This window comes from Bactrocera dorsalis, chromosome 1 (genome assembly GCF_023373825.1).
Source record: "Bactrocera dorsalis isolate Fly_Bdor chromosome 1, ASM2337382v1, whole genome shotgun sequence".
In the NCBI taxonomy this organism is placed as follows: Eukaryota; Metazoa; Arthropoda; class Insecta; order Diptera; family Tephritidae; genus Bactrocera; species Bactrocera dorsalis.
Genome location: NC_064303.1, coordinates 78,097,977 through 78,125,686, shown reverse-complemented (window position 1 = coordinate 78,125,686; position 27,710 = coordinate 78,097,977). Strand labels below are relative to the sequence as shown.

At 39.4% G+C, this 27,710-nt stretch overlaps 3 protein-coding genes across 5 annotated transcripts in view; 1 reads left to right on the top strand and 2 right to left on the bottom strand.

The window, feature by feature from the left end:
* LOC105221795 (chitin deacetylase 1) overlaps nt 1-11,329 on the top strand; it is a 62,983-nt gene extending 51,654 nt beyond the window's left edge. For all 3 annotated transcript variants that reach the window (XM_049450412.1, XM_049450414.1, XM_049450417.1), the window contains 3 exons: nt 10,036-10,216; nt 10,271-10,793; nt 10,847-11,329. In XM_049450412.1, the coding sequence (XP_049306369.1) occupies nt 10,036-10,216; nt 10,271-10,793; nt 10,847-11,125 (983 nt within the window). In that variant the 3' untranslated portion in view covers nt 11,126-11,329. The remainder of the gene's footprint in view (nt 1-10,035; nt 10,217-10,270; nt 10,794-10,846) is intronic.
* LOC125776853 (SAFB-like transcription modulator) overlaps nt 1-27,710 on the bottom strand; it is a 502,085-nt gene that overhangs the window by 40,519 nt on the left and 433,856 nt on the right. The window lies entirely within an intron of this gene.
* LOC105221775 (U6 snRNA-associated Sm-like protein LSm7) lies at nt 11,194-11,866 on the bottom strand. Its single transcript, XM_011198884.4, has 2 exons — nt 11,708-11,866; nt 11,194-11,645 (listed from the first exon to the last, which is right to left on the bottom strand). Exons 1-2 carry the CDS (start codon nt 11,723-11,725, stop codon nt 11,325-11,327), a joined length of 339 nt encoding a protein of 112 aa, XP_011197186.1. The 5' UTR covers nt 11,726-11,866; the 3' UTR covers nt 11,194-11,324.

Here is a 27,710-nt window from a genome sequence, read left to right as displayed (position 1 = left end):
CACCTTCTTCGAAACCTTTTGAATTTGCCGCTTGATCGAACCGGTCCTTCATCTTATTGCTCATCAGATGCGTTTGCTGTCTTACCATTAGATGCAATTCATTCATTTCTTCCTTTAAGGCAGAACAATAATCTCCATCATTTCTTACAGCTGTAGGATTCGTTCCAAACTTAAGATCAGCAGGGAGTCGCAGATCAGATCCGAAAATAATCTTTGCTGGCGTGTAACCAGTTGTCTCGTGCTTCGCTGAACGATACGCCAGCAGGAACATCTGGATGCACTTGTCCCAATTCCGTTGATCTTTATCAACGATTTTCCGCAGATGTTCTTCGAGCGTTCGGTTGAATCTCTCCACCATTCCATCTGATTGTGGATGTAACGCTGTTGTCCGTGTCTTGTGGATGCCCAATAATGTACAGACTTCTTGGAAAATGGAAGATTCGAAATTCCTGCCTTGATCTGAGTGTAATTCGACGGGCACTCCGAACCTTGTTATCCAATTTTCTACAAACGCTTCGGCTACTGTCTTCGCTTCTTGGTTTGGTAAGGTATATACTTCTGGCCATTTACTGAAATAGTCCATGACAACCAGTAGATATTTGTTTCCGGCCGTACTGGTTGGGAACGGACCTGCAACATCCATTGCGACTCGTTCAAATGGTGATCCCACATTGTACTGTTGTAGCCTACCGCGACTTTTGGCTTTAGGACCTTTAGCTGCCATGCACTCTACGCAATTACTTATCCATTCTGCTATGGAATCTCGACAACCGATCCAGTAGAACCGTTGTTTAATCTTCTCTATAGTTTTTGTAATTCCAAGGTGCCCTCCACTAGGTCCATTGTGATATTCTTTCAACACTTTCGGGATCATGGACTTCGGTACTATGATCAGCAGACGAGACCGTTTGCCATCTTCACTTTCCCAGGTACGATGAAGGTATCCATTAACGAGGTTTATGCTGTTCCATTGGGCCCAATATGCTTTTGCAGTTGGACTCTCACTACTCATTTGTTCCTTTGGTGGTCGTACCCCATTTTCTTTGGCTATTATCAGCTTTGCAAGATCAGGGTCCTCCAGCTGATTGATTCTGATGCGGTGAGGAGTCCAATCATCTTCAGGTTCTATATTCAGTAATCGCACGTCGATTATACCTTCTTTTCCCTCTGATTTGGAGCAATGTTTACATTCCAGTGGACAAGGGCGACGTGATAATGCATCCGCATTTTTGTATTTACTCGCGGTGCAGCAATTGTCTTCAGAGTCTTCAATATTTCCTCCATCAGCGCCGGTTGTTCCATTTCAACGCTTTGTACTTTGGGTGCTGGTTTACTTAGTAGGGAAGCTGTTTCCTGTGTGAGGGCGTGCGAAACCGTTTCAGCAAACGTTCTTTTTGGCATTGCATATGTGGCGCGTTTGGTGTCCACATCACGAATTCCATTTATGAAACATTGAATTTTTACCCTCTCAATGTAATCCACAGGTGCATTTGCATTTGCCAAATGAGCCAGTCGTTCTATTTCAGTTGCGAACTCTTGCAATGACTCGTTCATCTTCTGACCCCTATTTTGCAGTTCGATCTGGTATATTTGTTTCCGGTGCTCACTACCATAACGTCTTTCTATCGCACTCATCAATGCCTCATAGTTGTCCCGTTCACAGTCTGGAATAGTCCGAAGGATTTCTGCTGCCGGTCCTTTCAATGATACAAACAAGGACGCCACTTTGTACGCTGCATTCCAGTTATTGGCCGTTGCTGTCTTTTCAAACTGAAGTTTGAAAATTTGAAATGGAATACTTCCATCGAATGTGGGTGCCTTCAATCTTTGATTATTTGTTGATGGTGCAGGGCCATGCAGTTGCAGTTCTCGCACACGATTACTTAATTGAAGAACTTCTGCTTTTAAATTTTCTTCGTCATTTTTTAAAGTGCTTAATTCGTCTTCAAATTTTGAAAATTTCTCTTGCACTTGTTTTTGTAGTTGTGTAGTATTTTCCGTGATCTGTTGTACCAAACGATGTTGTTGTGTAAGGCGAGACTCTAACTGTGATGTATTTTCAGCTATTTGCTGTGCCAGACGATTTTCGGTTTGCACTGCATTCTCTGCCATTTGCTTAATAGCCACTAACAGCATGTTCATGTCCACACTTGATGATGTTCGTTGTTCTTCTACTTTTTCTTCTACCTTTGTAGAAGTTTCTGGGCCATCAAATTCGAATTCGTCGACATTAATTCCTTCCGCTTCCATTGCTTCACGTAATCGTGCCTGCAGATCCGCCTTTTGCCCGCTTATCGGCAAATTACGCCCCTCCAGTTCCTTTTTTAATTGCTGAATTCTCAATTCTCCGAATTTAACCATTTTGAATTTGGATTATTTGACAATCCCACTTCTGACACCAATTGTTACGAATTTACTGCTTGCTAGTTTACTTTGTTAGGTTCGTATCTCTGGATTGACAAATAAAATCAACACTGTTTAATTTAATTCAACAACTCTTTATTTCACAACTCGTCTACACTATGGCAGTTTACTCTTAGCACTGATTGATTACGTTGGCGCTGCCACGGCTTATATAGCCACGCACTTCTCGCTGATGCCGACGTGTCCTTCTAGAATATCGCGTCTGGAAATTACCAGAACATACGGCTATACGGCGCCAGACGCAAGCAGACAGTCGCGCCGCCAGACTCAGCAATTGTTTAACTAGACAAGCAGACAGTGCGGCGCCAGATGTCTAATGTTTCGACAAGCAGACAGCCGTGGCGCCAGATGTCTACAACAAGACAAATGTTATTCCATATACCTACAGCTATTGTTCATAATCAGGGATGCATATAGTAATACAAATACAACTTAATACTACTTTTGTAACAATATTTTAAAATGGTGCAAAATTGAGTACATGCAGGATGTTTTGGTTTTTATTAATTTGTTATTGGACTTTGATATTTTCTGTTGTTGTAATATAAATGAAATTGAAATCTACTAAGCACCAAACAAATAAAAAAAAAATTGTTCTTATCTTTACTATTACTCTTGTTATGCATTATTAAGTACAAAAATATCATCTATGTACTCACTAATGCTCCCCACTGTAAATTATGACAAACAAGTGACCGAAAATTGTAAATAAAACGCAAAATATTTAATTATTCAACAATATTTATTTTGTTGCCTTAAAAGAAATTCCCACCAGCTGTAATGCACTAATGCCAACGATGTTGCAGTCCTTGAAACACCTTTCATAAGTACCTTTTGGAATGGTCTTCAGCTCTTTCAGCAAATTTTGTTTTACCTCTTCGATCGACTAAAAAATAGTTCCACGGAGTGGCAATTTCAGTTAGGAGCAAGAAAAAATCACGCGGGGCCAAATCTGGTATACATATATGGTGGTTGTTCGATAGTATTCATTGCGTTTTTGGCTTTAAGCTCGGTCACAATCGTGGCTCGATGCGAGAAAATTCAGCTTTTCAGGGACGAGTCGAGCAAGAACGCATTTCAAACCCAAAATCGAACGGCACGTAAGAAATGGCGAGTTCTCTAGTCATCTCTCTAACACTTGCCTGCCGAATTTCAAGCACCATATCTATCATTTATTTTTATAATTTCATTAGTTTAAGAGTACCCGAAGAATTTAATTACAATATCCGTGTGCTTTTTGTTTTAATGTACGTATGTATGTACTTACATATGGTATACCCTAGTGACATACTTAGCTATAGGTGCAAAAAGTTTCTTTTGGTTTTTTATTTCTATATAACAGAATATTTTTTGAATACACAGTTTTCTTTGTTTGTATTTTGTGTTCATTTGCATTTTTTACAGCCCTAATCACATGCCCTCACAGAAATCACCACCACAGAAATCACGCTATTTTTTTCGCTAGGTTTTTGATATTTGTAAAGTTTTCTTTATGCTGACGTGATTTCAAAAGCTGAAATGCTCACAATTTCTGGACAAATAATAGAAAGGAGGAACTATTATTTCACAGGCGTTATCTATTATAAATATAAGTATTCGTCTATTACAATAAATATATATATTACGGTCCTTTTACATTTCACTTCCTCCTAAGTATGAATAAAAGACATACATATGTATGTGTGTTTAAGTAATTTGCACAAAATTTTATTTGTAAATATACATGTATGAATGTATTTAATACATGTGCGAATAAAAATATACTTGTGTTTAAATAATATACGGTAGTGCTGCAGCTGCTCCTAAGTTTTTCTTTCACGCTCCGAAATCCTAAAAATAAATGAAATTATTACATATGCAACAAATTTAGTAGAGTTGTAAAATTACTCAATTTTTGGCGTTCATTTCTTAATATTGCTTTGTGAGTTTATGTAAGAATAACCTCACAACAAATCTAACAAATTTTTCCTCACAAATCAGATGAGTTTTCCTCAGAATATAGTTAAAAATTAGTAAATAATGTACAGGTATTTTTTTAACCAAATATTTTTTTACGTTTTTGCATAATCATACATTTATCAATTGGGCAAAATTTGTTTAACCTTCCTATACCCGCGCCAAATATTTTAACACCTATACCCGCGCACGGTGTGACAGACCGTGACTTTGACTCCTCTTACCTGGTTATTTTTCTATAAAACCGTTTATATTTTTTTATTTTATAGGAACTATAGGATGTAAAAAAACAAAAAGTATCAATTGTTAACATAAATTATTTATTACTTTAACGACTATCAGTCTTTCCAATACACCCTAAAAAAGTCACATTTTTTGAAGTTATACTTCTTATACGAGTTCGGAAAAGGTTGCGATAGATGCATATTGCGCAAGCTTGTCTGCGAAGATGTTCGCGTAGCTAAGGAAGCGGTAACAATCGGCGATCGTTTGTTAGTTTCTTTCGGCACAGCTCGGATTTTTTACCAGCAACACAATGTTGCCATGCTTATGCAATTGTTGTTTTTGTAGAACAATGTTTCAATTTTTGGTTGGTGACATATTCACATGTGTGCGCATATGTATGTTTGTATGCTTGTGCATTATTCAAGTTATACTTCTTTTTCTTTCGTTTGTGTTTCATTTCTGCAAATTCTCAACTATTTTGTGTGACTTTTGGTTGAAATACTTTGCGTTGGCCGTTGAAAAGTGAAGACTATACTTCTCAGGATAATTTCTGAGGTCAGTCTTCTGGGTTGACAATTCACAAATCGCAAGGAGGAACTTTCAATGAAATTGTTTACTATTATGAAAAAGTCGAATCTCAACAGTTAATTTATGTCGCACTGCTGTGGCCAATTTTATTGTTGTTAGATGCAGCTGCAGATTCAGGGCCATCTAATTTGCATACTTCATTAAGTCTTAACCTCAGTGTCCTTGGGAGAAAAAGAGTGAGAGCTCGTCGCCTGAGGTGAGGATTTAGCAAGTCGTAAGGCAGTGTTTCCCAAAACGTTCTGCGGCTAATCTTCTTGTTAGCATTATTCATAAGATATAAAACAAACGAGTTTATTCCTGCCACGTTCATCAAACTGTAAAATATTACCATAGGCCACATATGTATTTGTGCCTCGAGCGCCATTATACGTCTCACACATTTTGTCGACCGCATCGACTCCACCTTTAGTCGCATTATAGTCCATGATGATCTGTGGTTTGCCTGTCTCTTCATCAATATTTTCATCATCATGCATGCTGGACAAAAGTAAGACATTTTTGCCTTTTTTAGGTATATACAATACAAGGCTGCAGTTGCCGCGATGTCTAAATACACTCGATTTTTCAGCTCGACCTCGTAATTCAGTAAACTGTTTGGGTAGCTCTTTTTTATTTTTCCGCACAGTTCCAATCAGGCTCAACTTATATTCGTGATCGAGTTTATCCAGCAGCGGAATGCTTGTGAAAAAATTATCGCATGTGATGTTACGACCAGTGTTTCGAATACTCGTACATTCACTCAGACGCAAAACTAGTTCTAAAGCCGAGTTATCAATTTCATAGGGACCTTCAGGTTGTTTTCCTACATACACTTCCATGTTTTGTGTATAAAACATTTTAGCATCTGTCAAAGCATAGATTTTGATTCCATATTTGTTTGCTTCGATGGAATATATTGCCTAAAAACGCAGCGAGCTCTAAAAGCTTCCAACTTTTCGTCGATTGTTACAAACTGTGACAAGCTGTATTATTTTTTGAAAGATTCTACGACCTCTTCAAACAACTCTCTAATGGGAACAAGTTTATCAACTGCTGCGAGTTCGACACGAGTATCCTTATCATCAAACCGGAGACACCGTAGTAATAAATAGAATCTGTTCCAGCTCATAGCTAGTCGAAATATTTCCGGGGAAGACCCGTCAGTTTTGAACAAATCTTTGGCATTTAGTCGACTATTTCTTCTTACTCCTGCAGAGAGTAAGAGACCCAAAAATGCTTCAACTTCTATTGGATCGGTCTCCACGCAGTCCCTTTCTCGTGAAAACTTATCTTTTAGGCGGATTATTTCTTTATTTGTGCACTGAACAATCCGAATACAAACACTTTCCGAGAAAAAAAAACTCCATATTTCTAGCGGCTCTTTCGTGTTTCTAGCTTCACCCTTAGGACCTGGAAGTTCTGTCACGAGATTTCTCATACGCCGCCTAACCTCACTTGATCCAGGAGTTTTATTCCACCACGTACGCCCGTCTTTTCCAATGTAATAATCTCTGTTAATTTCATTATTTTCTGACTCTGATTGAGAATCATCCTCTCTGTCAGAAGACTGAATTTCATCATCAAATCATGTGTTTCTTCTTGGGGTGGACTACCATCTTCAACTTCGCTATCAAATTCATCGTCGTAATTGGAGTCTGAACTTTCCTTCTCCAACAACAATCGAATACGTTCATCATTCATTTTTTAATTATTTATAACCTAAAAATTTCATAAATCGTTACAGTAGTTGTAAACAAATAAAATGCAATTCAAACAAATACATAAAATTAAATAAATAACACATAATTACTCATAATAAAAAAAATATGACTTACGTAAAAAGTTGATCGTATACCCGCGTCGGTGTTACAGACCGATCAGACACATGTCCTGCCAGAGATAAAGAGATGTTTAACTCCTCTCTACTGGAAGTGAGAGAGCAATTGCTAAACGTCAAAACCAGCTAAACTTGGACAGTTGATCGAGTTCAGGAGGTTTTGACATTTAGCAATTGGAAACGAGCGATGGACAGATTGAAATCTTACCAAAAAATATGTAAACGGAGGGATTTGTTGCATCGTTCAAGACCACTTATAAAAAATGTTAAGCAATGAAAATTAAATAAATTTGTGAAATTTTAAGAAATTTAAAGGTATTTGATGAAACGTTTTGTAATTTGAAGCATCATAGTATTATTTTCAATGGAAAATGATTAAAAACATTTAATGATTGAGAGCTGACAAGCTTATACTATGTTCAGACCGACACCTAATCACACGATTTCGGCTGTTGCATGGATTATCCCACTAATCTTAAAAATTTATCAAGATTTCGCCATACAAAAATGACAGTTCCAAATCACTTCATTGAAATGATTTGAAACTGATCCACGCTAAATCTGTCCGTGCGACTCTGATTTTGCGCAATCTACTTGTCAGCACTGGAAAAATACTAGTCAGCACTGGAAATCTGTTACGTTATCACAGCTGATTTAGACACTACAAAGGGAAAAAAATGTAAACAAACAAATTTTTTTTAAAGCAATGAATCTAATTTCACCTGAAAATCGATTTAACAAATGAAAAATGCATCCATTATTTCTATTACATGGAAAATATTAAAAAAGACGGCTTTTATTTCAAAATACCATATGACAATCTTTTCTTTTGATAAATATTAAGCCATGTGAATTCTTGAATGACAATAACAGCTGTTTTTTGATCTTTCTAACGGCAGTGAGAACACTGTTGGGTTATGAAATGATTAAATGTAATCTAATCTTTGAAATTTTCGGTCTGAACATAGTATTAAATTCTTTTCATTGGGTATTGAAAGGTCAAAATTCAGTTATTCTAATATACTTTAAAAAGATTTAAATAGTTTCTCCATATAATAAATAACCACTACATAAGGGGTATTCTCTTGCTCTTGCAAAACCCGGTGCACGGTGCAAGCATTGCAAATTTACAACGGCACAACAACAAACACACGCAGAAAAATATTTGCAAGGGCTGTGAAATATGTCAGACCAAAACCCGTGTATATTAGCGTGCAATGTCACGCAAAAATAAAATTGCGACCCTGTTGTAGTTGCCATTTTACATAAAGACATATTACGTCGTTAAATTGTTAAGAAATTTAAATTTTAATTAGATTATATAATTTCTATTTAAATTATAAAGTTTTGTTACAGTTTTTTTGTTAAAAATGTATGCAGAAAGTGCGCCAATTCACAATAGCCATGCACAATAGTCATTTACAATAAATTGACTGAATCAGTCGCTCATATATCACTAGATTTTGCAATGGGTGCTCTCGTGCCCTTGTATATTTCGGTGTAGTATTTTTGCAATCTGCAATCTTGCAAGAGCAAGAGAATACCCCTATAGTAATTTTTATTCGTACTAAATGTTGGGTGGATAAATGCCCAAAATTATTATTTTGTTCAATCTGGCCATAATGGAAAATGTTGTAAAAAACGCTTATTTTGAGGCGCTCTCACACTGGAATAAGTTAAACATCCCTTTATTAATGTGTCCTGCTCGCTCGATTGCGTGTCACGTACTAACCTAAAGTGAGCCCCACATCATGCAGCTAGCAGAACGCGCGAGCTGTTAAAGTTCTTGGAAAAAGAAATAAAGGGTGATAACCAAAAAAAACGCATAAAATTTGCAAAATCTCATCGGTTCTTTATTTGAAACGTTAGATTGGTTCATGACATTTACTTTTTGAAGATAATTTCATTTAAATGTTGACCGCAATTTTGGGCAACTTTTTCGAGCATTTCGGCCGGAATAGCCCGAATTTCTTCGGAAATGTTGTCTTCCAAAGCTGGAATAGTTGCTGGCTTATTTCTGTAGACTTTAGACTTGACGTAGCCCCACAAAAAATAGTCTAAATAGTTAAATCGCATGATCTTGGTGGCCAACTTAAGGGTCCATTTCTTGAGATGAATTGTTGTCCGAAGTTTTCCCTCGATGGCCATAGAATCGCGAGCTGTGTGGCATGTAGCGCCATCTTGTTGAAACCACATGTCAACCAAGTTCAGTTCTTCCATTTTTGGCAACAAAAAGTTTGTTAGCATCGAACGATAGCGATCGCCATTCACCGTAACGTTGCGTCCAACAGCATCTTTGAAAAAATACGGTCCAATGATTCCACCAGCGTACAAACCACACCAAACAGTGCATTTTTCGGGATGCATGGGCAGTTCTTGAACGGCTTCTGGTTGCTCTTCACCCCAAATGCGGCAATTTTGCTTATTTACGTAGCCATTCAACCAGAAATGAGCCTCATCGCTGAACAAAAACACGCGCGCGCACATTTCGAACCGAACACTGATTTTGGTAATAAATGCAATGATTTGCAAGCGTTGCTCGTTAGTAAGTCTATTCATGATGAAATGTCAAAGCATACTGAGCATCTTTCTCTTTGACACCATGTCTGAAATCCCACGTGAGCTGTCAAATACTAATGCATGAAAATCCTAACCTCAAAAAAATCACCTACATAGTTATGAAAAACTGTTTCGTCGGTCTCACAGACATGTGCGCGGGTATAGGAAGGTTAATTTGCTGTAAATTTAATATTCCTGATATTAACAAATATATTTGATGCTCTTCAAAATACTTTTTATATACATAATATTTTAAGGAAGATAAATAAAAATCAGTGTTGAGATATAACATAAAAAAACCACATCGCACATACATACATATGTATGTATAGTATTGGGTATTTAACAGACGCCTAAGAGACATTTTACTAATTTGAATTTTAAACGTTATAAAACAAATTTCAATTTTTTAGTCAATTAACTTCTGCGTCACACGTTGGTTTATAGCCCAAATTTCTATTTTTCAGACGATGCAGTGAATTTTGAAAACTTCGATTTATATACAAAACTTTTGTTTAATCCAAACAACCGTAATCCAAATGGTTGCTCAATTAAAGGCACATTTTTTGTCTCACATCAGTATACAAATTATCAATTTGTGCAGAAACTATGGAACGACGGTCACGAAATTTCTGTACACTCTGTAACGTATGTTTATATGTTCTTAAAACCTATTATTTTAAAACTATGTAAATTTAACAGACACCGCGGTCCGGAGATGTGGTGGACAAAAAATGCCACTATTGAGGACTGGTTTGATGAAATGGTTGGTCAAGCAAACATTCTAAATCGTTTTGCAAATATACGAATGGAAGATATTAGAGGGATGCGTGTACCATTTCTTCGTATTGGCTGGAATAGACAATTTTTAATGATGAAAGAGTTTGGTTTCGTTTACGATGCTTCGATGGTGGCCCCTTTTAGTAATCCTCCACTTTGGCCTTATACCCTGGACTTTAAAATGCCTCATACGTGTACAGGCATCAATCAGAATTGTCCTTCTAGAAGTTATCCAGGCATTTGGGAGATTGTGATAAATCAGTTAGAAGTAGGCGACTTCACATGTGGTATGATTGATAGTTGCCCATCTCAATTGAATGGCGACGATGTCTATCGCATGCTAAGCCACAATTTTAAACGACATTATTTATCGAACCGTGCTCCATTCGGAATATATTTCCACGCAACATGGTTTAATAACAATAATTACTTGGAGGCATTTTTGGTAAAAAAAACTATTGAAAGTAAAACATATAATAATAAAAATATCTTTGTTAGCGTTTTATGGATGATATGCGACAGCTAACGGACGTATATTTTGTTACACAACAGCAAGTTATTCAATGGATGCGACGACCAACAATTACTCCAAACTTAAATACATTTGAGCCATGGAGTTGTAAACCCCGCCAGTGGGAATCTACGGAAGTAGTTTGCAGTATCCCAAATACTTGTAAACTACGAAGTCGCGTCTTGCAGCAAGATAGATATTTATATACTTGTAACGAATGCCCAACACAATATCCTTGGATACGCAATGAATTTGGTTTAGATTAGTATATCTTGTTGCTATATTCTTTACCGTATTTATAAACCATAAAAATATTAAATTAAATATGAAATCATTTTTAACTTTCCTTAAATTATTTAACATTATTCATACTTTATTTAAATTATTTAAAATATATATATGTATATATACGTTGAAACATATTAAACTTAGTTTTTATATGTAACTGTTAATAAATTTTAATAATTATGCATCTTGTGTAATAAATGGATTTGGTATGGATTCCATACCATCTTGAGGACAAATGAGCACTAATGCAGTCCCTCGGCATACAACTAAACCTAAACTACGTGTTTCTTCAGCTAACTTAAATGGTTCGTCTACGTCCCTTAGATACTCAACGGTATTATCTAGGACTAAGTTAAGTAACGCGTCATATCCTTTTAATATGCCTGCTGCCTCGCGCCCACCAGCAAATTTAACTCGGATTTGTTTTTCCAAATATTTGGAAAGATCCAAGATGGATTCTTTGCGCCGCTTTTCCTTACCATCGTTGCCGCCGCTAGTCTACTTATTAAATATATTTATTAAATTTGCAAATTTTTTATTACAAAATCCAATTTACTTACCTTTGGCTTCTCTGCCATTTTATTAGGATATTGAATCAATCTGTACTTACACCACTTAGCAGCGAGGAACACATATCATATTTGTTTACGTGAGGTTATCTTTTGTCATAATTGTCAAAAAACCTAACGGGCATCTCGACACGATATAATTTATGGAATACTAGCTGCATGGCCGTGCCCATTGCCTGTGGAGACTCCACATTGCTCATGGCTTACTAAATATAGAATACTAAATAGTTTGCCATATATCGTAAGCTATAAGCTGCCATTTCAGCAATTTCACAGCGCGGTTTTCATTCCTATAAAAATTTCGAAGAGGCAACATATCCCATTTCCACATATGCCGACGACATTTTCATTTCGGTAATATGAAAATTAGAAGAGCGAGTTAAGACGGTTGTGTTATATTATAAAAATAAAGTACATTTTCAAAATAACATTTTCCCAAAAAATAATATTTAGTTTAATATTGTTAATTTAGACAAAAATTACACAAATTGGGTTGGGAATGAGCGAAGTCTTAAATTTAGTAAACTAATACAAGCATAAATCAAAATATTATTGCGCATTTTAAATTTATTATTTTAATTGGGATATAAAATTTATGCCACAATTATTACATAGTAGTTCAAAAATATGAATTCTTATTTTTCCCAGAAATACATTTGTAAAAAAGGATCTTTAATTTTTTTTTATTTTCCACATAATAGATTTAAGGAGTTCAAGAGCTCAAAGCATGCGCTACATCAGCTCGAACGTACCTACCCTACTCCTTTGCGCAAATAATTCTATCATGATAGCAAATGCCCACATACAGATTTGGAAATGGTAATAGCAATATGTTTGACAGTTCCGAGCGTGATGCCAAATATATATCATGTCAACAATTGCTAGCAATGAACTGTCAATTCATTTCATTTCTACTAGAGATGAGCGATATTGCGATTTTTAAATCACTGTGATTTCAGTGATTGCTATTTTTAAATCACTGTGATTTTATATTGCTATTGCGATCGCAACTTAGTCGACGTTAAAACGGAGACCTTTTGTTGTTGTTGTTGTAGCGGCAGATTCTGCCGATTTGACAGTGTTTGGCCGAATACAAGTCTGGGTCCCGTCCAGTTACGTACACCCGACTGTCGTGGGAACGACTGAACCTTTTGTCGTTATTGGCGGAAAATTCTCTTTTGGTTCCTGTAACTCGAGTCAAGTTTTTCCGCCTTTCTTTTCACTACATTTTCGCAAATGTTGGAGCGGTTCGGCTACCTGAAACTTAGAGCTTATTGCATAGTTCATTTGTATGTTGGTATGATCCGCTTTTAATATTTTCAAAGAAAAACTATAAACTCCATAATCCATCAGAATGTTTTGAATACCCGCTAATAATATTTTCAAGACCAAATTAATAACGGGAGTTTCCTAATCTTTGGGAAAATATTAAAAACCCGTAATTTTCTTATTCCATATTTTTTCTGAAATTAATTAGTTACAATTCTTGTTTTCAACACAAAAAGCTTTCAAATTTGGTTTTAACAATAAGTAAAATTAAAAATTTTATTAAACAAATTAAAATATTCCATTTTGATTATATTTCATCTACCACTTCAAACATCACACTTCACTTCTTTTCCTTGATACATACATTTCCTGCCATTATTAAAAATTATAAGAACGTTGCACTCAAAACTTCAAACCGCTTTGACGCAAAATAGCATATACGATATATACAATACCCTGAAGAAAGTTGTTACTTTTCTGCTATTTGCTATTGTGATCGTAATTCACAGGTTCGAACTGCTATCGTAAATCACAGGTTCGAACTGCGATCACAGTTTCGAACTGCGATCGCAATCACTAGTTCGAACTGCGATCATGATAGCATATAAATCTCTTTATTCCGCAATTCGTCTACGCTATAGCAGTTTACTCCTGGCACTGGTTGATTACGTTGGCTCTACCACGGCTTATATAGCCACTACTACTAATCAACTCAACTAATTCATTAGGACGAATTTATACAATCCACCCGAAAAACGATGATTGTTTCTACCTTCGGTTGCTATTGATAAATGTACGCGGTTCAACTTCATTTGAGTCATTGCGTACTGTGAACAATACGGTGTGTGCAACGTTTTGAGTATCATGCCAGCAATTACAATTGCTGGAACATGATAATCACTGGAATCAAACGATGAACGATGCGATAGCTACTTCGAATGCCACTGAAGTTCGCACACTTTTCGCGATGATCAGCCTTCAAATCCGCGTTATGGGATACGACCAAAAATTACATCGCCGAAGACATTTGACATCGTATACGAATCACGAATGTTTATGCGAACATGCGCAAAGTTAGCTGCCACAAATACCTATGTATATTGCTAACTTAAACTGGAAGATTCAAAGTCAAAGCATCATTTGCGTCTCAAAGTTGGATCTGTCGTAATGATGTTTCGCAATCTTCATGCGCCGAAACCGTGTAATAGAACTCGACTAATTGTGACGCACCGATCAAATATAAGGGGCAGAATGCTTGATTCTACGAATTTCTTTTGAGTTCTAACGATTTGCCATTTCAGTTCAAACAGATTCCGTTTCCAGTAAAAATTACATTTGAGATGACAATCATCAGGACACAAGGATAGTCGTTAGAAATGTGTGGCATAAATTTGGAACTGCTATGTTTTTCACACGGCCAAACATACGTGGCATGCTCACGAGTTGGAAAACTATCTTCTCTGTACATTTACGCACCGGAACAGAAAACAAAACAAACTTTCTTTTCATTTCAGAACACATAATTTCACGCAGGAAAACGGCTGCGGGGTCAGCTAGTTTTAGTGTAAATCAATCGGTTTAAATAAACTTGAGAAGCACACGAAAGAATCATTGCGTTATATAGTTGGAATCACGAGTTACAATGAATAGAAACAAGCGAGAGCGCCGGTTTCGCACAGTGAACGCAGTATGCCTCCCCCGCCGCCCCGCTCGACCCCGACAAGAACTCGATATCATAACAGCGAGCTGACTATATAAGCGAGATATTCACACCACATTTTTGTTTCTAAGACTAATAGTTTTTTAATTATTAAGGTACGATGATATAACTCTTCGTTACTGTCCACTTTTTAAACCCGTATGTTTCGGCGCGATTTTAAAGACGTTTCATCCCAAAAATACATGCATGCAAATTTTCGAATGCGAAAATAATTCTATACCTTTTTTAATATTTATACATATTTACATTCAAAAATATATGCAAAGTGCATACGGGAAAATAACTGCACATTATTAATTTCGCCTTCGCGCTGCGAACATATGTATGACAGCAAACAATCAACCGAAGACATTATACCCTACACTGAGTACTGGTACAAAAAAAAAAAATTACGTGCTCTTAGAATTAAAATAAGACCGCTTTAAAATTCACATACAATACGGCGGTAAAGTGAAATAAAATTTCCTTCATTTTATCTTTTTTTATTAAAAACAAAAATCAAGCAGGATTGCATACCAAAAGCGAATTGATCTCTATAATAGCAGGACCAGTGAAAAACGCTGCTCCCTTCCTTCCTTTTCCATCCTTAGCGAGCAAAATGTGTTATAGCAGGAACAGTGAAAAACGTAGAATCGTGGCCCGTGTCAGCTGATACGACGAGCAATGTAAGTGAACAGTGAGAAACGCTACTCCCTTCTCTCTTTGCCGTAGGATGCCGAGGGAACCCACGGTATTTGGATTTTTGCCGTAGAAACGTGTCAGCTGATTGCTCTCTCACAACCCAGGGTTGCCAGTATCGATATACTGTATTAATTATAAAAGTTGTCTTCAATATGTTTGAAATTTTCTTAAAAAAACTCAAAATTACAGTCGAATGCTACAATTTATAAATATATAAACTATTTTTAATAGTTTGTTTTCAGCTTTGATATTTTATATTGTAAAAAATATTAATTGAAGACATATATGTGCTCAAAACTATATATGCGTATAGGGCAATGGCAACATTGTTCAAATGAAAACAAACTAATAGCGGGATTCTGTAACCAGTCTCTAGTCTCTATTTGAGACATTTTGAGATAAAATCTCAATTTGTGACTAGTTACTATTCACTAAACAGTCTCTACCGTTAGTCTCAAAATATTGAGACCTGGTAGTTAGCAGGTCACAAAACTAAAATGAGCTCTTGTCTGCGATTTTAAATATACTGAATAGAGATCATCATAGATATTGTTGCGAATTTACTCCTTGCTAGTTAGGAGGATGGAGTCATGTGTAGAAGTTCACGCAAGTGAGGAAAGTTCTCTGATCGCCATTCACTTGGGAGTGGCCAGAAACGATTCTTTTACATATGACTCAAGCAGCTCACGACTTCCGGTCTTTGACCAAGTATCCTCTGGGTAGCCTAAGAACATCCGTTTGAAGGCGAGCTAAAGTGAGAAGGCGAAATATCCCCTGCATAGGGTTGTGCGCTGGGTTTGGGACCCGCCACGTAAAAAAACACCCCCAATGAAAAGAAAAAAACAGCCTCGGACGAGAGACCCCCCTTTTGATGACGACCATGGCAAACGAAATAAGGACTATGATTTGGAGGCATGCACCTGGAATGTCCGGTCCCTTAATTGGGAAGGTGCCGCTGCCCAGCTGGTAGATGTCCTCGTAAAGATAAAGGCTGACATCACCGCCGTCCAAGAAATGCGATGGACGGGACAAGGACAGAGACGAGTAGGTCCTTGTGACATTTACTACAGTGGCCATATAAAGGAGCGCAAGTTTGGTGTGGGATTCGTGGTGGGAGAGAGACTCCGTCGTCGAGTACTATCATTCACTCCGGTGAATGAACGTCTAGCCACAATCCGCATCAAAGCGAGGTTCTTCAACATATCGCTGATTTGCGCCCACGCCCCGACGGAAGAGAAGGACGATGTGACCAAAGATGCTTTTTATGAGTGCTTGGAGCGCACTTATGAGAGATGCCCCCGCCACGATGTTAAAATCATGCTTGGCGACTTCAACGCCAGGGTGGGCAAAGAAGGTATCTTTGGCACTACGGTCGGTAAATTCAGCCTCCACGAGGAAACATCCCCTAATGGGTTGAGGCTGATCGACTTCACCGGGGCCCGAAATATGGTTATCTGTAGTACTAGATTCCAGCATAAGAAGAGACATCAAGCTACCTGGCTGTCTCCGGATCGAAAAACCACCAACCAGATCGATCATGTTGTGATAGACGGAAGACACGTCTCCAGTGTTTTAGATGTGCGTGCGCTCCGAGGTCCTAACATCGACTCGGACCACTATATTGTTGCAGCCAAATTCGCACCCGCCTCTGTGCAGCAAAAAACGCACGCCAACAAACACAAGGAAGGTTCGACGTCGAGAAGCTGCAATCACAACAGACAGCCGAAAGATTTTCTACTCGGCTTGCACTCCTGCTCTCTGAGAGCACTCGTCAACAACTCGGTATAAGGGAACTGTGGGACGGCATTTCAAATTCCTTGCGTACAGCTGCAACCGAAACCATTGGTCTTCGGAAAGTGCAAAAGAACAGCTGGTACGACGAGGAGTGCCGTGTCGCAGCGGAGAGAAAACAGGCTGCCTACCTCGCAACGTTACGATCGACCACAACACGTGCGGGATGGGATAGATACCGAGAGTTGAAGAGGGAAGCGAGACGCATTTGCAGACAGAAGAAGAAAGAGGCCGAAATGCGTGAGTACAAACAGCTTGATAAGCTGGCCGACAGGGGTAATGCTCGAAAATTCTACGAAAAAATGCGGCGGCTTACAGAAGGTTTTAAGACCGGAGCATACTCTTGTAGAACCCCCAAAGGTGATCTAGTTACCGATGCCCAGAGCATACTTGGACTATGGAGGGAACACTTCTCCAGCCTGCTGAATGGCAGTGAACGCATAACACCAGGAGAAGGCGAACCCGATTCCCCAATCGATGACGATGGAGCAGACGTTCCATTACCCGGCCATGAAGAAGTTTGAATAGCAATTGCCCGCCTGAAGAACAACAAAGCGGCGGGGGCCGACGGATTGCCAGCTGAGCTATTCAAACACGGCGGCGAAGAACTGATAAGGAGCATGCATCAGCTTCTTTGTAAAATATGGTCGGACGAAAGCATGCCCAACGATTGGAATCTAAGTGTGCTCTGCCCAATCCATAAAAAAGGAGACCCCACAATCTGCGCCAACTACCGTGGGATTAGCCTCCTCAACATTGCATATAAGGTTCTATCGAGCGTATTGTGTGAAAGATTAAAGCCCACCGTCAACAAACTGATTGGACCTTATCAGTGTGGCTTCAGACCTGGTAAATCAACAACCGACCAGATATTCACCATGCGCCAAATCTTGGAAAAGACCCGTGAAAGGAGAATCGACACTCACCACCTATTCGTCGATTTCAAAGCTGCTTTCGACAGCACGAAAAGGAGCTGCCTTTATGCCGCGATGTCTGAATTTGGTATCCCCGCAAAACTAATACGGCTGTGTAAACTGACGCTGACCAACACGAAAAGCTCCGTCAGGATCGGGAAGGACCTCTCCGAGCCGTTCGATACCAAACGAGGTTTCAGACAAGGCGAATCCTTTTGGTGCGATTTTTTCAATCTGCTGCTGGAGAAAATTATTCGAGCTGCAGAACTTAATCGAGCTTTTATAAGAGTGTACAGCTGCTGGCGTATGCCGATGATATTGATATCATCGGTCTCAACACCCGCGCCGTTAGTTCTGCTTTCTCCAGACTGAACAAGGAAGCAACGCAAATGGGTCTGGCAGTGAACGAGGGCAAGACGAAATATCTCCTGTCATCAAACAAACAGTCGTCGCACTCGCGACTTGGCCCCCACGTCACTGTTGACAGTCATAACTTTGAAGTTGTAGATAATTTCGTCTATTTAGGAACCAGCGTTAACACCACAAACAATGTCAGCCTGGAAATCCAACGCAGGATTACTCTAGCCAACAGGTGCTACTTCGGACTGAGTAGGCAATTGAAAAGTAAAGTCCTCTCTCGACGAACAAAAGCTAAACTCTATAAGACGCTCATAATTCCCGTCCTGCTATATGGTGCAGAGGCTTGGACGATGACAACAAACGATGAGTCGACGTTGCGAGTTTTCGAGAGAAAAGTTCTGCGAAAGATTTATGGTCCTTTGCGCGTTGGCCACGGCGAATATCGCATTCGATGGAACGATGAGCTGTACGAGATATACGACGACATTGACATAGTTCAGCGAATTAAAAGACAGCGGCTACGCTGGCTAGGTCATGTTGTCCGGATGGATGAAAACACTCCAGCTCTGAAAGTATTCGACGCAGTACCCGCCGCGGGTAGCAGAGGAAGAGGAAGACCTCCACTCCGTTGGAAGGACCAAGTGGAGAAGGACCTGGCCTCGCTTGGAATATCCAATTGGCGCCACGTAGCGAAGAGAAGAAACGACTGGCGCGCTGTTGTTGACTCGGCTATAGTCGCGTAAGCGGTGTCTACGCCAGTAAAGAAGAAGAAGAAGTTTTACTTTACTAGGTTCGTATCTCTGGATTGACAAATAAAAATAAAAGCCGTTTAATTCACTTCAACAAAATCTCTTTATTTTACAACTCGTCTACACTATATTTGTTTACTCTTAGCACTGGTTGATTACGTTGGCGCTGCCACGGCTTATATAGCCACGCACTTCTCGCTGATGCCGACCTGTCCTTCTAGAATATTGCGTCTGGAAATTACAAGAACATTATGCTATACGGCGCCAAATGCAGACAGTCGTGGCGCCAGACTCAGCAATTGTTTAAGTAGACAAGCAGACGGCTTCTCCGCCAGATGTCTATATTTTCGACAAGCAGACAGCCGCGCCAGATATCTACAACAAGACAAATGCTATTCCATATACCTACAGCTATTGTTCATAATAAGGGATGCATATAGCAATACAAATACAACTTAATACTAATTTTGTAATACTGCCCTCCACTAAAGCCTAATCGTCCTGATTAGGCACAAATCCTCTTGAACCAAATGGGGCGAGCCTCTCCAAATGTACTACTTTCATTTTACATCGTGCTTTTCCATTTCTTTGTATGCGGTATACCACGTCATTAAGTCGTTTCATCACCATATAGGGTTCTTCCCAGGCTGTCTGCAATTTCGGGGACAAACCTTTCTTTCGAAGTGGATTGTACAACAGGACCAGATCACCTTCTTCAAAACCTTTTGAATTTGCCGCTTGATCGAACCGGTCCTTCATCTTATTGCTCATCAGATGCGTATGCTGTCTTACAATTAGATGCAATTTATTCATTTCTTCCTTTAAGGCAGAACAATAATCTCCATCATTTCTTACAGCTGTAGGATTCGTTCCAAACTTAAGATCAGCAGGGAGTCGCAGATCAGATCCGAAAATAATCTTTGCTGGCGTGTAACCAGTTGTCTCGTGCTTCGCTGAACGATACGCCAGCAGGAACGTCTGGATGCAATTGTCCCAATTCCGTTGATCTTTATCAACGATTTTCCGCAGAAGTTCTTCGAGCGTTCGGTTGAATCTCTCCACCATTCCATCTGATTGTGGATGTAACGCTGTTGTCCGTGTCTTGTGGATGCCCAATAATGTACAGACTTCTTGGAAAATGGAATATTCGAAATTCCTGCCTTGATCTGAGTGTAATTCGACGGGCACTCCGAACCTTGTTATCCAATTTTCTACAAACGCTTCGGCTACTGTCTTCGCTTCTTGGTTTGGTAAGGCATATACTTCTCGCCATTTACTGAAATAGTCCATGACAACCAGTAGATATTTGTTTCTGGCCGTACTGGTTGGAAACGGACTTGCAACATCCATTGCGACTCGTTCAAATGGTGATCCCACGTTGTACTGTTGTAGCCTACCGCGACTCTTGGCTTTAGGACCTTTAGCTGCCATGCACTCTACGCAATTACTTATCCATTCTGCTATGGAATCTCGACAACCGATCCAGTAGAACCGTTGTTTAATCTTCTCTATAGTTTTTGTAATCCCAAGGTGTCCTCCACTAGGTCCATTGTGATATTCTTTCAATACTTTCGGGATCATGGACTTCGGTACTATGATCAGCAGACGAGACTGTTTGCCATCTTCGCTTTCCCAGGTACGATGAAGGTATCCATTAACAAGTTTTATGCTGTTCCATTGAGCCCAATATGCTTTTGCCGTTGGACTCTCGTTACTTATTTGCTCCTTTGGTGGTCGTACCCCATTTTCTTTGGCTATTATCAGCTTTGCAAGATCAGGGTCCTCCAGCTGATTGATTCTGATGCGGTAAGGAGTCCAATCATCTTCAGGTTCTATATTCAGTAATCGCACGTCGATTATACCTTCTTTTCCCTCTGATTTGGAGCAATGTTTACATTCCAGTGGACAAGGGCGTCGTGATAATGCATCCGCATTTTTGTGGTGTATCCCCTTTCGGTGTTCTGTTTCGAAGTCGTAATTCTGTAATCTTTCGATCCATCGTGCAATTTGGCCTTCCGGATTCTTAAACTGTAATAACCATTTTAATGCTGCATGATCAGTCCTCAGCAAGAATCGTTGTCCATACAAATACTTGTGGAAATGTTTTACACATTCCACCACAGCTAGTAGTTCTTTTCGCGTCACACAGTAGTTTTTCTCTGGTTTCCCGAGCACTCTGCTGTAATACCCAATTACTCTTTCTTGTCCGTCGATGAGCTGAGACAGGACACCTCCAATTCCATAAGCGCTCGCATCTGTATCCAGGATGAATTTCTTTCCAGGTATTGGATAAGCTAACATCGGCGCCGTACAAAGTAGTTCTTTAAGCTGCTCAAACGCTTTTTCTTGTTCCAACTGCCATACAAACGGGCGATTCTTCCAGGTACAAAACGGCGGTAATACGTGCATAAACCGAGGAAGCTGCGGAGTTCATGTATGTTGGTGGGTCGAGGCCAATCTTTAACTGCATTTATTTTTCCTTCCTCGGTGTGAATCCCCTCAGTTGACACTTTATGTCCGAGATATGTGACCTGCTTCTTCCATAATGAACACTTTTTGGGATTCAAGCGTAATCCGGCTGATGCTATTCGCTGAAAGACTTCCTCTAGATTTTTCAGATGATCATCAAAACTTTTTCCCATGATGATAATGTCATCAAGATACACCAAACATGTCTTCCAGTTGAGTCCTTTTAACACATGTTCCATCAGTCGCTCAAACGTTGCAGGCGCATTACATAACCCAAATGGCATCACAGAGAATTCCCATAACCCGTCACCCATACTGAAAGCGGTCTTTTCACGGTCACATTCATCAATCTCGACTTGCCAATATCCACTTGGTAGATCTAATGTAGAAAACCATTTCGCTCCAGACAAGGTGTCTAATGTATCGCCGATTCTCGGTAGAGGATAACTGTCTTTCTTTGTGACATCATTCAACTTCCTATAATCTACGCAGAAACGGGTGCTACCATCTTTCTTTTTAACTAAGACGATAGATGAGTTCCATGGACTTATTGAAGGTTCGATTACACCGTTTTTGTGCATGTCTTCAATAATTTTGTTAGCACCCTCACGTTTTGCTAGTGGAACCCTACGCGGAGCTTGTCGCATTGGTTTAGCGTCTCCGGTATTTACGCGATGTTTGACAATGCCGGTTCTTCCTGTGTTTCCTTCGTTTGCAAATATGGATGCGTATTTTTCAAATAGTTTTTCTGCTTTTAATTTTTCATTTCCATGCAAATTATTTAGGAGTGTAGGACTTATCTGCTGTGGCTCAATAGTAGGCTTCTGTTGTGACCGTTCGCATCGTGCTATTGCACTTATATTCTGGCACTGTCCAATTACTGCTCCTTTCTTCAGACTTATAGGCGTGTTGAATTCATTCACTACTCTGACCGAAATGGTGGCGTTTTCTCTAGTTTTCACAAGCGTTCTTCCTACCAATATGGGTGTATCTATTTTTGTTGGTTCCACAATCCACAATTCTTCAGTCCCACCTCCTCCATTCACTTTAGCCCATACAATCGCCTCAGATTTTGGTGGAATACTCTGATTATCATCAACAATCACCCTCTTACTTTCAACGTTGGTCACATATCCGGTGTTTATAGGCATCTCCATGTTCTGGCAAAACAGCATTTGCTTGTTTAAATCCAAAGTAACCCCGTGATCAATCATGAAATCTACTCCCATTATAATTTCATCCGTGTTTTCTGCTACGATGAAGGTGTGATTAACTTCCAGGGTACCAATCATCACTTCGCAAAACACTTTTCCCGCGACAGCTGCTTCCTCTCCGGTGGCCGTTCGAAGCTTGCAACCGACGAATGGTTCAACCGTTCCTCTTACCACATCCGGTCGGATAATTGAATGTGTGGCACCAGTATCCAAAGTAAGCGTTGACAGTCGTCCATTTACGATGCCGTTGATAGTAAGATTGTTGTCATGGCGACCTATTTGTGATATCGAGATGGCGGGGCAAATAGTTGTGGGAACCAGCTCACGCCCCTTTGGACTGTTCCGTTTTAGTTTAACGACTTGTGAGATGTGGATGCTCCGTCTTCGTTATCTGTTGGTTGTCTCCGTTTTGATGAGTTTATTTTTATATTGCAATTTCGGGCAAAGTGACCCGCTTTTCCACAGTTGAAACATCTGCCTGTTGTATTTACTCGCGGTGCAGCAATTGTCTTCAGAGTCTTCAATATTTCTTCCATCAGCGCCGGTTGTTCCATTTCAACTCTTTGTACTTTGTGTGCTGGTTTACTAAGTAGCGAAGCTGTTTCCTGTGTGAGGGCGTGCGAAACCGTTTCAGCAAACGTTCTTTTTGTCAATGCATATGTGGCGCGTTTGGTGTCCACATCACGAATTCCATTTATGAAACTTTGAATTTCCACCCTCTCAATGTAATCCACAGGTGCATCTGCATTTGCCAAATGAGCCAGTCGTTCTATTTCAGTTGCGAGCTCTTGCAATGACTCGTTCATTTTCTGACCCCTATTTTGCAGTTCGATCTGGTATATTTGTTTCCGGTGTTCACTACCATATCGTCTTTCTATCGCACTCATCAATGCCTCATAGTTGTCCCGTTCACAGTCTGGAATAGTCTGAAGGATTTCTGCCGCAGGTCCTTTCAATGATACAAACAAGGACGCCACTTTGTCCGCTGCATTCCAGTTATTGGCCATTGCTGTCTTTTCAAACTGAAGTTTGAAAATTTGAAATGGAATACTTCCATCGAATGTGGGTGTCTTCAATCTTGGATTATTTATTGATGGTGCAGGGCCATGCAGTTGCAGTTCTCGCATACGATTACTTAGTTGAAGAAATTCTGATTTTAAATTTTCTTTTTCATTTTTTAACGTGCTTAATTCGTCTTCAAATTTTGAAAATTTCTCTTGCACTTGTTTTTGTACTTGTGTATTATTTTCTGTAATCTGTTGTACCAAACGCTTTTCTAACTGTGTATTATTTTCAGTCATTTGTTGTGTAAGGCGAGACTCTAACTGTGATGTATTTTCAGCTATTTGCGTCATTTGCTGTGCCAGACGATTTCCTGTTTGCACTGCATTTTCTGTATTTTCAGCTATTTGCTGTATAGCCACTAATAGCATGTTCATGTCTACACTTGATGATGTTCGTTGTTCTTCTACTTTTTCTTCTACCTTTGTAGAAGTTTCTGGCCCATCAAATTCGAACTCGTCCACATTAATTCCATCCGCTTCCATTACTTCACGTAATCGTGCCTGCAGATCCGCCTTTTGCCCGCTTATCGGCAAATTACGCTCCTCCAGTTCCTTTTTTAATTGCTGAATTCTCAATTCTCCGAATTTAACCATCTTGAATTTGGATTATTTGACAATCCCACTTCTGACACCAATTGTTGCGAATTTACTCCTTGCTAGTTTTACTTTACTAGGTTCGTATCTCTGGATTAACAAATAAAAATAAAAGCCGTTTAATTCACTTCAACAAAAAACAACTCGTCTACACTATATCAGTTTACTCTTAGCACTGGTTGATTACGTTGGCGCTGCCACGGCTTATATAGCCACGCACTTCTCGCTGATGCCGACGTGTTCTTCTAGAATATAGCGTCTGGAAATTACAAGAACATTATGCTATACGGCGCCATATGCAGACAGCCGTGGCGCCAGACTCAGCAATTGTTTAAGTAGACAAGCAGACGGCTGCTATGCCAGATGTCTATTGTTTCGACAAGCAGACAGCCGCGGCGCCAGATGTCTACAACAAAACAAATGCTATTCCATTTTTATTCCTACAGATATTGTTTATAATAAGGGATGCATATAGCAATACAAATACAACTTAATACTACTTTTGTAACAATATGTATCTGTTAGACGCTCGGTCACTATTTCCCTTCTAGCTTCGACAATATTTCGAATTCCAATTTATAACTTTGTTTGTTGTTAGATAATTTTTAAAGAGATTTAAGCAAAAAAAAAATCGATTGTTTGAAGCTTCTAAAGCAGGCTCCCCCCTTAATAAAGATTTCGTATCAGAATTTATTGATCTTATAAAATATGAATTGGCAATTTGGCAAACGAAAAGTGATAAATATAAAAATAAAATTGAGAGAAATAAAAGTTGGAATAACTTATACAAGAAATAGATAAAAGTGCTACATTAGAAATAAATTCGAAGAAATGTTCCGCTTGACTATCGCACATTTTACTCAACAAATCCGCTAACTAAATCCTTTTTCGTATATTTCTTTTGTTAATTTTTTTCATACATATATAAATTCCAAGAAATTTTTCGCTTGCCTGTCGCAGATGTTAACTGCGTGAAGAACGAACGCACTTGTGTGTCGTGTATGGGCTCTATAAGGAAGGAAAAGGAAGACAGGGAGTAGCGTTTGTCACTGGTCCCAGTGCTATTGCCATTGCCAAATCTGTATCGGGGCATCTCGACAGATAAAATCTATGTCTTAATAACTGTATTGCCATGCCTACTGCCTGCGGAGACTCCATATTCCTTGTTGCTTACAATATATTGTTACAAAAGTAGTATTAAGTTGTATTTGTATTGCTATATGCATCCCTTATTATGAACAATAGTTGTAGGTATATGGAATAGCATTTGTCTTGTTGAAGACATCTGGCGCCGCAGCCGTCTGCGTGAACAATTGCAGAGTCTGGCGCCGCGGCTGTCTGCTTGTCTGCATTTGGCGCCGTATAGCATTATGTTCTGGTAATTTCCAGACGCAATATTCTAGAAGGACACGTCGGCATCAGCGAGAAGTGCGTGGCTATATAAGCCGTGGCAGCGCCAACGTAATCAATCAGTGCTAAGAGTAAACTGTTATAGTGTAGACGAGTTGTGAAATAAAGAGTTGTTGAATTAAATTAAACAGTTTTGGTTTTATTTGTCAATCTAGAGATACGAACCTAACAAAGTAAACTAGCAAGCAGTAAATTCGTAACAATTGGTGTCAGAAGTGGGATTGTCAAATAATCCAAATTCACGATGGTTAAATTCGGAGAATTGAGAATTCAGCAATTAAAAAAGGAACTGGAGGAGCGTAATTTGCCGATAAGCGGGCAAAAGGCGGATCTGCAGGCACGATTACGTGAAGCAATGCAAGCGGATGGAATTAATGTGGACGAATTCGAATTTGATGGCCCAGAAACTTCTACAAAGGTAGGAAAAAGTAGAAGAACAACGAACATCATCGAGTGTGGACATGAACATGCTGTTAGTGGCTATTAAGCAAATGGCAGAAAATGCAGTGCAAACAGAAAATCGTCTGGCACAGCAAATGACGCAAATAGCTGAAAATGCAGAAAATGCAGTACAAACAGGAAATCGTCTGGCACAGCAAATAGCTGAAAATACAGAAAATGCAGTGCAAACAGAAAATCGTCTGGCACAGCAAATGACGCAAATAGCTGAAAACACATCACAGTTAGAGTCTCGCCTGGTACAACAGATTACAGAAAATAATACACAAGTGCAAGAGAAATTTTCAAAATTTGAAGACGAATTAAGCACTTTAAAAAATGACGAAGAAAATTTAAAATCAGAAGTTCTTCAATTAAGTAATCGTGTGCGAGAACTGCAACTACATGGCCCTGCACCATCAACAAATAATCAAAGATTGAAGGCACCCACATTCGATGGAAGTATTCCATTTCAAATTTTCAAACTTCAGTTTGAAAAGACAGCAATGGCCAATAACGGGAACGCAGCGGACAAAGTGGCGTCCTTGTTTGCATCATTGAAAGGACCTGCGGCAGAAATCCTTCAGACTATTCCAGACTGTGAACGGGACAACTATGAGGCATTGATGAGTGCGATAGAAAGACGATATGGTAGTGAGCACCGGAAACAAATATACCAGATCGAACTGCAAAATAGGGGTCAGAAAATGAACGAGTCATTGCAAGAGTTTGCAACTGAAATAGAACGACTGGCTCATTTGGCAAATGCAGATGCACCTGTGGATTACATTGAGAGGGTAAAAATTCAATGTTTCATAAATGGAATTCGTGATGTGGACACCAAACGCGCCACATATGCATTGCCAAAAAGAACGTTTGCTGAAACGGTTTCGCACGCCCTCACACAGGAAACAGCTTCGCTACTAAGTAAACCAGCACACAAAGTACAAAGGGTTGGAATGGAACAACCGGCGCTGATGGAAGAAATATTGAAGACTCTGAAGACAATTGCTGCACCGCGAGTAAATACAACAGGCAGATGTTTCAACTGTGGAAAAGCGGGTCACTTTGCCCGAAATTGCAATATAAAAGTAAACCCATCAAAACGGAAACAACCAACAGATAACGAGGACGGAGCATCCACATCTCACAAGTCGTTAAACTAAAACGGAACAGTTCAAAGGGGCGTGAGCTGGTTCCCACAACTATTTGCCCCGCCATCTCGATATCACAAATAGGTCGCCATGACAACAATCTTACTATCAACGGCATCGTAAATGGACGACTGTCAACGCTTACTTTGCTTACTGGTGCCACACAT